This window comes from Fusarium fujikuroi, chromosome FFUJ_chr01 (assembly GCF_900079805.1).
Source record: "Fusarium fujikuroi IMI 58289 draft genome, chromosome FFUJ_chr01".
Taxonomy (NCBI): domain Eukaryota; kingdom Fungi; phylum Ascomycota; class Sordariomycetes; order Hypocreales; family Nectriaceae; genus Fusarium; species Fusarium fujikuroi.
The window spans coordinates 5,535,261-5,549,421 of NC_036622.1; the positions used below are offsets into that span (position 1 = coordinate 5,535,261).

The 14,161-nt window shown below is 48.5% G+C and overlaps 7 protein-coding genes; 1 reads left to right on the plus strand and 6 right to left on the minus strand.

Annotated features, from left to right (window-relative positions):
- Nucleotides 1-235: 235 nt before the first annotated feature.
- On the minus strand, nucleotides 236-2,527 carry FFUJ_00386 (uncharacterized protein; the record flags this gene model as incomplete). Its single annotated transcript, XM_023573352.1, has 1 exon — nucleotides 236-2,527. One exon carries the CDS (start codon nucleotides 2,525-2,527, stop codon nucleotides 236-238), a length of 2,292 nt encoding a protein of 763 aa, XP_023425088.1.
- A 2,496-nt stretch (nucleotides 2,528-5,023) lies between these two features.
- FFUJ_00385 (uncharacterized protein) lies at nucleotides 5,024-5,542 on the minus strand (the record flags this gene model as incomplete). Its single annotated transcript, XM_023573353.1, has 1 exon — nucleotides 5,024-5,542. One exon carries the CDS (start codon nucleotides 5,540-5,542, stop codon nucleotides 5,024-5,026), a length of 519 nt encoding a protein of 172 aa, XP_023425089.1.
- Nucleotides 5,543-5,735: 193 nt separating this feature from the next.
- Nucleotides 5,736-6,759, minus strand: FFUJ_00384 (related to DNA repair exonuclease rad1; the record flags this gene model as incomplete). XM_023573354.1 has 2 exons in its annotated part: nucleotides 5,736-6,553; nucleotides 6,603-6,759. 2 exons carry the CDS (start codon nucleotides 6,757-6,759, stop codon nucleotides 5,736-5,738), a joined length of 975 nt encoding a protein of 324 aa, XP_023425090.1.
- A 153-nt stretch (nucleotides 6,760-6,912) lies between these two features.
- On the minus strand, nucleotides 6,913-7,253 carry FFUJ_00383 (uncharacterized protein; the record flags this gene model as incomplete). XM_023573355.1 has 3 exons in its annotated part: nucleotides 6,913-6,958; nucleotides 7,011-7,065; nucleotides 7,115-7,253. 3 exons carry the CDS (start codon nucleotides 7,251-7,253, stop codon nucleotides 6,913-6,915), a joined length of 240 nt encoding a protein of 79 aa, XP_023425091.1.
- Nucleotides 7,254-7,625: 372 nt separating this feature from the next.
- Nucleotides 7,626-8,932, plus strand: FFUJ_00382 (probable histone acetyltransferase; the record flags this gene model as incomplete). XM_023573356.1 has 3 exons in its annotated part: nucleotides 7,626-7,638; nucleotides 7,700-7,824; nucleotides 7,880-8,932. 3 exons carry the CDS (start codon nucleotides 7,626-7,628, stop codon nucleotides 8,930-8,932), a joined length of 1,191 nt encoding a protein of 396 aa, XP_023425542.1.
- A 1,787-nt stretch (nucleotides 8,933-10,719) lies between these two features.
- Nucleotides 10,720-11,706, minus strand: FFUJ_00381 (uncharacterized protein; the record flags this gene model as incomplete). Its single annotated transcript, XM_023573357.1, has 1 exon — nucleotides 10,720-11,706. One exon carries the CDS (start codon nucleotides 11,704-11,706, stop codon nucleotides 10,720-10,722), a length of 987 nt encoding a protein of 328 aa, XP_023425092.1.
- Nucleotides 11,707-13,497: 1,791 nt separating this feature from the next.
- The window catches only part of FFUJ_00380 (probable biotin synthase), a gene marked incomplete at both ends in the record, with an annotated part of 1,752 nt that continues 1,088 nt past the window's right edge, over nucleotides 13,498-14,161 (minus strand). Inside the window, one exon of the mRNA XM_023573358.1 lies at nucleotides 13,498-14,161. This exon is cut by the window's right edge and continues 42 nt beyond it. Within this exon, the coding sequence (XP_023425093.1) occupies nucleotides 13,498-14,161 (664 nt within the window).

Sequence of the window (14,161 nt, forward strand, 5' to 3'; positions counted from 1 at the left end):
CACGCTATAACATCAAATGTCAAATGTCGACCATCAAACGTCAACTCTTTTACATCATCTATATAACGTGATACTTCGTATCGATATTTTGATCATCTATTATAAATGCTCTCAGCGCCTTCAATGCTTTGGTATATGGTAAACGTGTCAAAATGAAATCTCATGCATGGGATGGATACATCAGCATCCCAGCCAAATGAACTGCGAATAACAAAGGAACGAACAAAAATCACCCTCACGGTGATACACTGAACCCAGATGCATACACATTTTCCGCCTCCCACTTCAGAAAATCAGGCAGGTCATGGTCTAGGTTGTAACCCATCGGTACCGTATCCGGAATATCGGCTTCGCCAGCGCCCATATGAACCATGAGAGGCATCATTGGGCTCGGTGGTAGGCTGTCTTCCGAGCTGTGTGACGAAGGGCGTTTCGGTCGTCCTTCGCCAACCCATCGTTTTAGCCCTGTGCTGTTATAGAACTTAGCTTTGTTGAGAGTCTGGCCGGGCCCCGGGGCGTTCCAGAACCCGGAGGGGAACTCTGCACCCACCGGGATCGGCAGGTCAACTTCAGTGTCGATGGTTGAAGGCGTCGACGAGAGAGTGCTGTGAGCCGAAGACCTCATTGAAGGCGTATGCTCTGACACAGAAACAGCCACGGGTTCTGGTTCTGGCTCAGGCACGTCTCCGGGTATCAGCACCCCGTATGTCTCAAAGCCAAACGTATCGAACCACGACGTGATTTCTTCCACCTGCTTTGTGTCCTCCTCGCTCGACGTGTCTTCGAATAAATTCCCGGCTCCTCCCAAGATCGCCATCTGGAACGCTGTCCAGTCTAATGTGTCGTCCATGGTCTTGACTCCTTTGCCAACCTCGGCCTTGGCTAGGGTGATAGGTCCATGACGGAAAGATGGTTTTGTGAGAGTATAGGGTGTACTCTTGAGGTAGAAGAACTCATCGTTCTCTTCCATCTTCATATTGGTGATTTCGGTGGTCGGCAGGCTAGCCGGGCGCTCAATGCTTGCCTCGTCTTTCGCTGTCGCCGCCCCAATGGCTTCGGGGATCGATGGTAGCTTTTGTGAAGTCTCTGCACCGAATCGTGCAGGATTCTTGACCGGCAATTGAGGTGAGATCTCTGGCGATGCGTCACTTTTATCTTTGTCACTCCCAACTGACTCATCATCATCCTCCCCTGAGGCCCGTTTCGAAACGTCTCGGGAAACAAGATCCAGATCAGGAGTCCGGTCTGTGGCAGGAGGCGTTACTACGACCGGAACTGCCGAATTCTCCACAGCCTGTCTCGCTCTAATTCGAGATGCTAATTCGTCAAGATGGAATGGCTCAATGTCTGTCTCGGAGTTATCTGATGCTGCACTGCGAACGGAGTCGATAGAATATCGTTCTCTAGTGGTAGCGCGCTCGTCGTCCAATTGTTGTGCAGCCTCTCGTTTCTTGCGCAGTGCTTCAATGCGATCCGGTGTTAGCATCTCATCAGCTTCGATGCGTCTGAAACGCTGCCCTGTGAGAATTTCTGTCACATTCTCCGACAAAGTCCATCTTGGTGTGCGGATCGCCGCTTTCGAAAATGGTGTCCCTACAAGACTATGCTTCTTTCTCTGAGGTTTCTTCACCACCGAAGTCCTTCTATCCGGTGATGATCTTTGAGATGAAGTAGAGGGTGAATCCTCCCTTGTCCATCTCGAATGTTTTTGAAAGCCCGTGGGCAGCGGCATGGATTTGGAGTGTTTGTGAGAGGTTGGAATTCCTGGTGGTGAGGGTGGTAAAGGTAAAACAGATAGTTGTGATGCACGTTGGGTTTCTCTAAGTGCAGATCCAAGAGCTTTGAATGCCTCATCAGTCTCACGAAATAGACGGTCAACGCTGTCTGATGACGAGCCAAGGCTTTGACTGTCGTACATGGGTTGGGTAGGCTGCCAGGTGGTTGGCCCGGCCTCGTAACCATCAGCGCCATGGTCCGACAAAGAAAGAATCGACGCCTCTGGTGAGGTTCTTTCTAGGTGTGTACTATTGTCGTTTGCATGGACAGGGCCGAGAGGACCATTCCTAGACTGAGGGGGGCGCAGGTACCGAGATGATTGGGAGGAATGGGAGTGATGGTAGGAATGTGGGTGGGCTTGTCCGTGCTCACTTGGACAAAGAACAGGTGCAGGCCATCTGTTGGTGGGATTATTGCCTATGAGAGCCTCAAGAGCAGCATTTCGCCCCTCACAGCGTGAAGAGCTGACAGATGGTGCTCGTAAACGTGGAGTTGGTAGAGGAGGAACTGCGTTCGCAATACGGTGTACGTCAGGTATTCTTTGAATAGTAACAGGCGTTGCACCTTTCTTTGGAACTGGAAGACGAGCCTTGGCCTTGTTGGTCTTTCTTTGTGAAGACTTGGCGCAACAAGAACTCAAGTCCTCACATGAATCAGTGAGATCTTCATGGCGATCGCGACCACGATCCCGATCTCTGATATTGTGTTGTGACCGTTGAGGAGTTATAAGTCGCCGTATCAAGCCAGGCATCTTGGCTTGCCCGACAAAGGCAGATGATGGAACGAAGAAAATTCAAAAACAAAACAAAACAAAAAACGGTTTCACATAGTCCTGAAGCAAAGGAAGAAGAAGAATGAAAGAAGTGCGTTGAAAAGAGAGTTTGTCGAGCAAATGCTGGTAAGTATATGCTCTAGATGAGTGGATGCGATCTCATTCAGTGTCGCCGGATTCGAGGCTGCTTTAGATAGGTCTAAAGTTCAACGGACCCGAATGCGGAAACCAGATGCGATTTGGCCTGCAAACAATTCAACTGCCCAGATGTCGCAGGATTCATCAGTAGATATATACCTCAGGACGCATACGGTGCGATGCAGTCAGGGAATGGACTCTTGGTGAACTCGTGCGGTCCTTCCTCCGTCTGTAAGCCTATCCTCAATCATGGTGTTGTGGAGCAACAATGGCCCCCAGATGCATGCAAGCAAAGTCATACCAATACAGGCAATCTGTATATGGTCTACTTCCGTGCTAATTGGCTGTTGGTTGATCGTGGCTGATGCTATTCAGGGCTGTTCGTTCAGGCCTGCAAGAAGCAGGAAACAAGATGTCTTGCTTCGAACGTCGAGACCCGGTCATCGTATCCAGCTTGTGCAACAACTCCCAACCACCCACTAATCGTCAGTGGTTCGTTCGAGTTCCGGATATCGAATAGCCGGGCCCAAGGAAAGGGCCCGTACAGCACATCAAAGTCGCTACCCGTCTGGATAAAGCATCTTGACGTCGGAGACAAGTTGAGAGCCCACGACGTCCTGTAACATCACAGCAGTGGGTATCAGGCGGAGCGGGATGATGCAGTAGTAGAAACGATCCTCCTGTCAGCCTACGTATGCACTGTAACCCCTGGAATTCGGTAGCCTGCAGTGCTAACCTGAAGAGAGAGCCCTGATGTCGGCGGTAACTCGAAATGCCTTAGGAGCTTGTATCGAGTCGAATGATTGTCTTGGCAATGGGCGGCTGATCTACCGGGCCTTGATGCTGATCTTAAGGTGGAGAACGGGAAAGGAAAGTTTCCCGCGTGCATTGACGGGCTACGGGCGAACGATTAGCGATGGGTACCTATCGCTAGTAGATCCGATAGTTTATTGTGTCTTCATTCCAATTCCGAGCGGTGAACCACCGACGGCTGCTTGCATTGGGAGAGCCATGGCATCGTATCAGGATGATTTGACTGCGTCAAGACAGCGGTGAATATTAATTGACAAGAGCTTGAGGTCACAATGAGAGAAGAATCGATAGACAGTCGAAGCGTGGCGCAGTTGAAGTGATGTTGTATTTGGTGGGTTCTTCTTCCGCGGGAGGAATCGATCCTGCCCGTGAAGGATGGATAATAACCTTGTTCGTTCCTGGCGCACCTGCCTTTCTCGGACACGGCAGTTAAAAATCGCTTTCTGAGCCTCAATGATGCAGAACATTTCATGGGGGCCAATAGAAAAAGCTCATTAAAACAAGAAATACTCTATATTTGGATCCTTGATGCACATGTAATATATTTTTGTTCCTGGTCTTTTGTTAACAATTTTCGGAGTTGCCCAGCGCTGGAAGCATTAGAACACCATAGCCCCCAACAACACCAAGGTCAATCCCTGGGACAGTATCCGTTTTTATTCTTCAACGTACCTCAGCTGAGTCTAATTTAATATGATCCATGTTGCGGTATATTCGTTTCCGTCCTCTCAACCTCATGGTCAAGGCATATCCCAGGATGCTATTCCTCGCGGCTGGCACGAGCTCTCCGGGGAGTCGGCCACCCACCGATAAGAACACAGTCAAGTAATTCTCTCATACTCGTGATGTTCCGAGCATATCAGACATTGATGCAAGTGAGCTTCGACCACATGAAACAGAACTGGACCCATATTCTTGCCGGGATTTCCATGCAATTGCCAAGACTGCCATCACAACAAGCTATAGGTCAGGCCTGAGGGAGCAAGAAAACACCAGACCTTTATGTAGGGTATCAAAATAAGCTCAGTAAAAGATATCCTAAAATTAGTAAAGGTATCCTAAATTTATGCCAATATACCTAAGTCTTTTTGACATTTTGGATTAACGTCTTGGGTTTTCTTTCCTCCTCGAGCCATCACAAGAAGCCACAGGCTAGGATTCAAAATTGCTGGACCCCAATCTATTCTCATGGACTTCCTATGGGTTGAGTTGTAACATCAGGAGCAATGTTGTAGAAATGATATTCATGTATTTAAAATAAACTAAATGTAGACCAAAGCCGCGCAATTTATTCAAACTCCTTTTTTGTATTCCATAACCATAATTCATTTACAGCATCAGGTCCCGATACCCCATAGCAATACACCGACCTGCAGTACTCCCATAAGATCTTGTAATTCATAAAAATGTCTCTCGTTTCTCATATATAGCTTTTGTTTTTCCATATCGCATAATGTGCTTCTGGACGACTAAACCGAGCAATGGCTGAATCATGACCGGTTGTTTTCGTTCATGTGTTTATCTTCAAGGCAGCCGGTTGTATCGTTTAATCGTTCGTGGTGTAGCAGTGCGCATGATCTTGGATACTTCATAGGTAGGCCTAGGTGCTCTCTTCTCATCAAGCAAAGGCTCAAAGTCATCATGCAGCTCAACATATGTAGGCTTCTTTCCAAATTTCGTCTTTGCCCATGACCTCAGAGGGCCAAAGAGGCAGTCATGACATGAAATCTTTCTGTTGTTCATGGAGGAGGTGGTGGTGTTTGTGGTGCAGGGCTTAAAGGACATGATGATTTGGATCTCTTTATACTGGCTCATGGTAAAGAAATAAAACGTCGTTCTGCTCTGCAGGTCTGACGGGTGATGGATTGAAGATAATGATGAAATGGAAATATGAAATGTGCTCAAGAAGCTGAACAAACGGAAATAGGTGGGATGAGGCCCCTTTTTCAGCGCAGCATCGCTGACAGAGTCTGCGATAGATGTAACGATGCCAGAGGAGGCTGGATCCATCATTCCGGCCACGATAGCTTCGACGTAGGGCATGTTCCAGATTGCTTCATGCTGCATTCCATTGGTGGATCAAGGGAGACGAGGGATTTCCAAAAAGGTTTCATCACCAACCAGTGACAAGACAGAACGGCCAGCAGTAAAAAAGGTATGTGAGACATGAGTGGTTGGGTGAGACAATTTCTTCACATTAACATCCCTCTGTGAAGAACTTTTCCAGTCAATATATCTAGTCTGCTTCGCCAGCCTCCTCTATCTCATCGTCCTCATCATCATCCTCATCGTGCGAGATGAATGGAACGAACCGAAAGTCCAAAAAGCTTCGCTTGCCACCTTCAATATCCACCATGAATTGCAGACTCAGTACCCCCTGACCATCCCCTCGTAAACTAACCTTGGTGGCAATCCGCATTGCTTCTGTTGAATTCTTGATGAAGTCGAACTTGTACGCCTGAGACCATCGTTCCTGGATGTTGAAGGTTTCGAGAAGTTCTCTTCCACGGGCGAAGTCCACTCCTGAGCTTCCAAGATCCCCGACACCAGCGAGAGATAGAAATGGCGAGGTTTTAGTGGTTGCGATAGTTAGCTTCGTCGGTGCTGTCGGGGAAATCTCTGCCATAGAATCGAGTAGCGTCCGAGATTGCATAATGATTTTGAAGGACAGATCATTGCGGTCAAATGGAATATCATCAGGTATTTCCGGTAGATAGGTTGTCAATGACGCTGTTGTCTTAACTCCAGACTCCTCAATGGTGATCTTGAATGGATCCCCCTCTTGGCCATACTGCAGAGTACAAGTGCCAGAAATACCAAGAGTTTGGTTACTGAAAGCATCAGGCCGATAGTTCCGAAGATTGCTGCGATAAGGATCCTGGTCTGCTTTTTGAGCCCGTGTGGCCACGTCTACGGCTCCAAAAATCTGGAGTACTTCGAGAACAGAAGATAATGAAAGTTGAAAATTAGGAAGCTCGGGAGGATTGTCGCCATCCTGAGCAGGGAGATTGGCTGTATATGATGAGAAGAGAGCTTTATCGAGAAATGCAACTCCTGATGCTTGTCAGTTGTGGTCTATCCCAAGGAAAGCTGTCAAACTAACCTTGCATCACCCGTGCATGGTCAGCAGCGAAACGAACGCCATCCTCTGTAATTTGAACATGAACTCTGGGTGCAAAGTTGATGCATCTGAGAAGTTGATACAGTGGTCTGGTCGAAGTCGCAACTGCGCGAAAGACTGGCTGAGCGTCTGGTGCCATTTCGAGATTGGGAAATGTGGTAGATTGAAGATAATGGGTGGATAAAAAGTACGATAACTGGCAGAAAAGCAATAGGCGCCTGTAGTAGCGGCTTCTCTTGATTGCTCCAACTATTTTACACGAAACCGATCGAAATGAGGACTTTTGGGTATCTTAGACGTAGACTCCGACCGCACAGAACATATAGACCACTCCGAAACTGTGGAAAGTAAGTAATTGAGAAGATAATGGACAGTCGATGGAGAACGTACGCAATGGCGATGGAGGCTGGAATGCCTAGTACGGGAACGTTGACGAGTGTGCGGTCTGAAACCAGTCAGTAGGCAGAAAGGCAGATGAGAGTCAAGACACTTACTAAGGGCAAAGACGCCGGTGAGAGAGAATCCGAGGAGGAGCAAGAAAAAGGCGACCCAGAACTGGCTTCCTTTGCTCACAGTAGGGAAGAAGGGACTGCCAGCAGCAGCTTGCCAGACCTCATGCAGCGAAGAATCCATAGGCTAAATTGGAAAGAGTGGACTGTGGTTTGAGAGGGTGAGCAGTGGGGTTTCGCGAGAAATTGATGTGTCGCGGTAGAAAAGTTGAGGCGAACGCGTTGACTTGACAAACTGCTTTGTTAGGAGATGCTCTGGGGAAGCTTCATGAGCTTACGATGGCGCATCGTGTCCATAGACAAATAGGGTTTAGTGCGTATTTACCCCTGTCAGCTCCTGCCTCGAGCTGGAGGGCCCACATTGAATGACATAAGCAGTGCACGGACATTCTCGACGCGCCTCACTCCGCTGTCATGATACTCCATTCTATCATAACTCACTTGCTCCCTAATTAACTTCACAGTTGAAGAACCCGACAGGATTCCTGTTGCGATTATGTCAGAAGAAAGTAAGTCTTATCAGATATGCGACCAAAACTACGATGGAATTACTCACAATATCTCACTCAGACGGCAAGCGCAAAGCTGAGGAGGAGCCATCGTCTCCTACCCCATCAAAGCGCATCAAGCAAGATGACTCGGCTGAGCCTCCGGAGAAGAAACCGGAGATCAAGAGGATTCCTTTCCCTGAAAAGGTCGGTTTGCTAAGAAACCTCATACACATACCCTGTACTCACATGGTTATTACAGCCCGCCGTCATCGAAGAACGCAATGGCGAAATCGAATTCCGAGTAGTCAACAACGACAACGAGCGCGAATCACTCATTATCTTAACCGGACTCAAGTGTATCTTTCAAAAACAACTTCCCAAAATGCCTAAGGATTATATTGCGCGACTAGTTTACGACCGAACACACTTATCGATTGCCATCGTCAAGAAGCCCCTTGAAGTTGTTGGAGGGATCACATATCGCCCATTCAAGGGTCGCCGTTTCGCCGAGATTGTCTTCTGTGCCATTAGTTCTGACCAGCAAGTCAAGGGATACGGTGCCCATCTCATGTCGCACTTGAAGGATTATGTCAAGGCAACAAGCGACGTGATGCATTTCCTCACTTATGCCGACAACTACGCTATTGGTTACTTCAAAAAGCAGGGTTTCACTAAAGAAATCACCCTCGACAAAAAGGTCTGGATGGGATACATCAAGGATTATGAAGGCGGTACAATTATGCAGTGTTCGATGCTGCCGCGGATTCGATATCTCGAAATGGGTCGCATGCTCCTTAAGCAGAAAGAATGCGTCCAAGCCAAGATCCGCGCTTACTCCAAATCACACAATATCCATGCTCCGCCGAAGGAGTGGAAGAACGGAATCACTGAGATCAACCCTCTCGATATTCCTGCCATTCGAGCATCAGGATGGTCTCCTGACATGGACGAGCTAGCCCGCCAACCTCGCCATGGGCCCAACTACAACCAACTGCTCCACTTACTCAACGATCTACAGAACCACAACTCGGCCTGGCCATTCCTTGTGCCTGTTAACCGCGACGATGTGGCCGACTACTACGAAGTTATCAAGGAGCCTATGGATCTTAGTACGATGGAGAGCAAACTTGAGGCCGACCAGTACCTCACGCCTGAAGATTTCATCAAGGACGCCAAGCTTGTTTTCGACAACTGCAGGAAGTACAATAATGAGAGCACACCCTACGCGAAGTCGGCGAACAAGCTCGAAAAATACATGTGGCAGCAGATCAAGGCGATTCCTGAGTGGTCACATCTGGAGCCTGAGAGATAGAGCTCTCGTCCAGCTAGTAAACCAAAACAAAGGAATCGCATCCGCATCAAGCTTCGGACATCTTCGGGGCACACGACAGAGGAGTAGCTATTGGGGTGTATTTTATAATTTATCTGGGTGGGTAAAGGATTAGTATTAGCGAGGAGTTTCCGGATTCTGGCAGCAGTGTAATGAATACCATGTTTTATGTTGCAGCCATCTTTAAAGGTTGTAGTACATTTAGTCTCGGCAGCATTATTAATGAGCCGAGCTGATACATTTGATAGTCTGTAAGCCGGAGGAAACAGAATGCAGCGAACAGTCTCAGAGTATCCTGTCGACCTTGTTTCAACAAATCGTAGACCAACGCCAGTTCGATAACATAGTAAATCTCTGGGAATGTGAGACACTGCATGACAGCTGTCAGCCAGGGTTGCTGCATGTCATGATTATCGTAGCCCATGTTGGTGCTACACAGGAATTACGGGGAAGGCACATTGTAGACTACGTAATGCCGAGTCAAATTACTATCACTCAATGAATCTTGCATTGCAATCTAATTATTTCATCTACTATCAACCAAGATCCGGTGTGTAATTCAACGAATCTCATATCCTGTGTCAATCAACCTATCGTTTATAGTCCAAATTTTGGGACACCAGCACTAACAAATGACTAGGATCTAGTGTCCGGCCTGATGGTCTAGCGGTATGATTCTTGCTTCGGGAGTGACATCTCAGTTCTTACAAGAGGACTAAAGTTTGCGAGAGGTCCCGGGTTCAATCCCCGGTCAGGCCCTTACTTTTGCGCGTCTCACCAATCGTGGATGAGATTCTTTTTCTTTTTCCTAGTTTAGAATCCTACCTCGAGTCCGAGCGCGAGATCCCTTAAGGCAGATGGTGACGAGTTGTCGGTTATGTCTGTGTAGACCTGGTAGAGTTAAGAATGGATCCAGCCCACCCTGTAACACGTTGAGTGGTTATTCTGGTGATACAATAGCAGTTGGCAAGCACTTCTGTAGTACACTTGCTTTAACGTAAGCATACCCGAAGTGTTTTTGAGAAGCCTGACTGTAGAATAACGTCGTCGTTTGACAATACATTTCCTCTGTTGGTTAAGCAGTCCTTTCAGACAGATCGAAGTTTGCAATCATACCATGCCGTTTTTGCTCTTTACAGATCAAACTGATAATAACCACAGTGAGGACTCAGTTAACATAGAAAACCCTTTATAAACAGGTATAAGTCGCTCGCTATCTATCAACAAGCCCGTATGATTCAAATGTGACCAGCACAAGCACCAAGGCGAAGAGAACCAGATTGGGAAAGCCGTCTCTATTCTTGTCAATCGAATCGAATGTCAAGCAACAAACGTTCTATCAACCAGATCCATAACGTTCAATTCCCATGAAAAAATCATATAGATGTCCCCCGTTTACTGTTTCCCAATCGCCAGACACCATTATCCATAATGTGGATAGGCAAACAAAGAAAAATGCAAAAAAGGTGATGGGTGTCTTGTGTGTGCGTGTACGTGTCTCTCATGGTCGGTTGCTTGTTGTCTACCCTTGGATGCCTGAGCAGGGACAGGGATGAAACATTGGTCATGCTTGCATTTGAGGCTGCAGGCTCCGTGCCCCGATGGTGAGGCCGGGCGTGTGTGTGTCTGATCGCTGTGTTGGATAAAAAAAGGCTTCACCTGAAAAGTGACGAAGCCAAGAGGGTATAATTCGTTAGGAACATCTGCTTTTCTTTGCTTGGTTTTTTGTCTTTTAACTTCATTTCATTTTTTTCTTCTTAGCATGATATTCAAGCATTGGAATTATCTGCGAGTCGTGAACTAGCATCGCCAACAGGCAGACGAAGATCTGAATAGGCGCTACGCCTCCATGAGGCACGCCACTGCTGGCCTTCAATGAGGCGGCGCCGTAGGGAGGATGTAGAGCGAAGGCTCGATGTCTGTGGCTGTGGTGGTGGTAGTGGTAGTGTCTGCATTTGTTGGGGACGATTGGGATCCTCTGACTGTAGTGTGCGGCGGAGGATGCGGTGAAGAGATTCGGGAATCTCATGCCATTGGCCAGCTCGGGCAGTGCTGAGCAAGCCTGGAGGGAAGAGAGCTGCAGGGACAGTGTCGCTGTCGTGAAAGATGTGGTCGTTCAGGTAGTTGATTTCACCAGATTCAATGGCGTTCTTCAGCCACTGCTCCCATTCCTCGTCGAGAACAGCTGAAGTGTCTCCGGCGTCACGTCTCGCAACACCGTCCCTGAGGCGCTCGTTCAGTTCGACACCCACACTATCCAGCTCGTCCTCGCTCTCGACCTCCATCATTTCGTTGTACAAATCGTCAATAGCAACGCCTTCCACCTCAACGGACTGATCTCGGTTGGCGCGGGGCAAGTGCTCGATATCGGCCCAGTCTGGGAAACCGTCGGCGGTGGTGTCATGAATAACATACCCCTGCTCCTTCTCGTACTTCTCCTTGGCCCATTTTGTTCCCTCCCACTTGGTCAAGCCTGCGATCTCGGCTCCGGTAAGTTTGAGGCTGTCGAAGGCGCGGAAGAGTCGTCGGTGCCATTGCCAGCGAGAGAGACGGATGCGATGGGTGTGGTGAGTGTAGTCGAGGCCGGGGTACTTGGCTTCCTGGGTGTCGAGGTGGCCGTAGAAAGAGTGTGTTTCCTGCCGAACCTCTGGGATCAAGAGACGTTGGAGTAGAGCCTGGAAGTTCTGAGGGTCATTGCTCTTGGGACGAGGGAACATGCACTCGTAAACGAGCTCGTCAATGGGACAGCCCTTCATGGTGGTGGTGAGGTAAGGCCGATGTCGGACAGGTTAAAATGGGTATGGGTTTGTCGAAGAGGCTTTAATTTGTTGTATTGTATGACAGTAGTTGCTCGAAAAAGTTGGCAGTAGAAATATGGTTGTTCACGTAATCTCGGTTGTGTTGTGTTGTCGATAGTCCTTTGTACGAGGCAGCAGTATGACACGTATTGCTGAGGATCAGATAAGCCAAGGCAGGCAGGCAACCAGGAAGAATGAAAAGTTCAAGTGAGGATTTCAAAACCAGGCTGAGCAGTGGGATTTGTATGCTCGGGCGTTCTCGGCGGGGGTGGAATCAGGCAAGGAACGGCAAAGCCGAAGAGGCTTTTGCGACAGAGAGGTACGATAGGTGAGTCGCTAGAGTATAGCAGACTCTTTCGTAGAAACCTGAGAGTGAATTTGAGTGTAGATTGGACTGTGAGGAACAAAAGAGGAGAGAGTTTAGATGAGACCAGGGAGGGAAGTGACAAGTTAATATGGATGTAATGTAAAGGATGGCATGGCCTTGTATGGATGGTAGTTATGGTATGCTCATGTATTGGCATGCATGTACCAGTATTAATGCGTCGGGAACAGACCCTCCATCGTTTTTTTTAATTCCAGGCGGCGGGTTCTTTTTTCTCTTGTCTGGCGCCCCTCCTTCCATCTTGGCTTGGTCCCAGCCCAAGGGCCTTAGTAGGTGTAGGCCAGGGCAGCCCCCAGCCCCAGGGACCAGAAACGGGCTTGAGTGGTCCATGCCAATAGCATCCCCCATCGGGAGCCTACAGGACCTAGAAGGGTCACTTGATAGGCTGAGGATGATTCTGAGGCCGGGACCTAATGCGCCTGGATTAAAGCTCAACTCTCAGGGTGTACAGTAGGCGGGGGTGTGTAGAGGATGGAGTGTAAGCGGTCTACAGGCCAGCAATTCTGTCTCTGTCTGTGGTTACAAAGAACCCGAACCTATTAGATTCGTGTAGCAGTCTGCTTGTTGTTTGTTTGTTTTCTGTTGTTGTTGTTGGATCTCTTAATACTACATAGCCTATGCATACTTGCAGTATTCTAGTCTGCCACTTGGTCAGTTGTTGGCCATTGATTCCCTTGTCCATGAACTGCGTGTAACCTGTTCGTTTCAACGCTTGGACGAATGATGTTGCAGGCATTAAACAGAAACGTCATCAGAAAATCTAGTATTTATCCATCATGTTTGCCATTTGAGGGATATATGTTCTTTGTATCTATCTATCTGATACAAAGAGGGTTTGTCACACAAGGTGCAGCAGCCCTCACTCGATGCACTTTTTATACACCCTACCAGCTGACCATATGCAATTGCACATTTTGCAGACCCAAATGAAAATGACTTTCCAGCAAATACCTAAAACTCAAAAGCTCCTGTAAATCTGATCATCACCACTAACTAACTAAACAAATTCACTGTTCTCGTGGTTGGTCGTCACGAGATTGGCCCAACAAACCCAGAAAATCCGCGAGTCACGCGCAGAGAATGGTCCTTTTAGCTCCACTACATCTCTTGATTATCCTCGTTATCTCCATCTCATGCGCCTCTGCTAACGTGATGTGATACCCATCGTATTTTATCCGCTCCCTCGGTTATCACTAATAAACCTTGCCTGTTCTTTTTTGTCATTCTCACGACCGGAACGAAGCCGGTGCGGGCCGGGCATGATAAACTTCGATAACTAAGGTAGCATGGAGTTTGCATTACATGGATATGAGGGATGGTGTGCTTCGCTGAAACTTGCATCTCAATTTAAGCAATTCTGACTGTTACAGAACTCGAACTTCAGGTGCAGGTTGCGGAGACTTGTCAAAGCTCTTCATGGGCTCAAGACCCCATCGCCCAAACATGGCGGCGTCCTCGTCCCAGCCATTGCACTCCGTCGTAAGCATCTTCTCGCCTGTAAAGATAGCATTTGCACCCGCCATGAAGCATAAGGCCTGCTTCTCCTCCGACATGGTCTTGCGACCCGCTGCGATGCGGATGATGGTCGAGGGCATGATGATACGCGCCGTGGCGATAGTTCGCAACATGCTCGTGAACTCAACCATGGGTCGATCGCCCAGCGGCGTGCCTTTGATGGGGACCAGTGCGTTTACGGGAAAGCTCTCCGGGTGACTTGGGAGTGTCGACACGGTGTGAAGAAGACCAACGCGATCTTCGCTGGTCTCACCGAGACCGAGAATTCCACCTGAGCACACCTTGATACCAGCGTCGCGCACGTGGCTCAGCGTCTGTAGTCGCTCGTCGTAGCTGCGCGTCGTGATGACAGACGGGTAGAACTCACGACTAGTGTCGACGTTGTGGTTGTACGCCGTGAGGCCCGCAGCCTTGAGCTCCTTTGCCTGCTCCGCATCGATCATGCCCAGCGTCACGCAGACCTCCATACCCATGCCCTTGACGCCCTCAACCATAGCCTTGATGTTCTTCAAG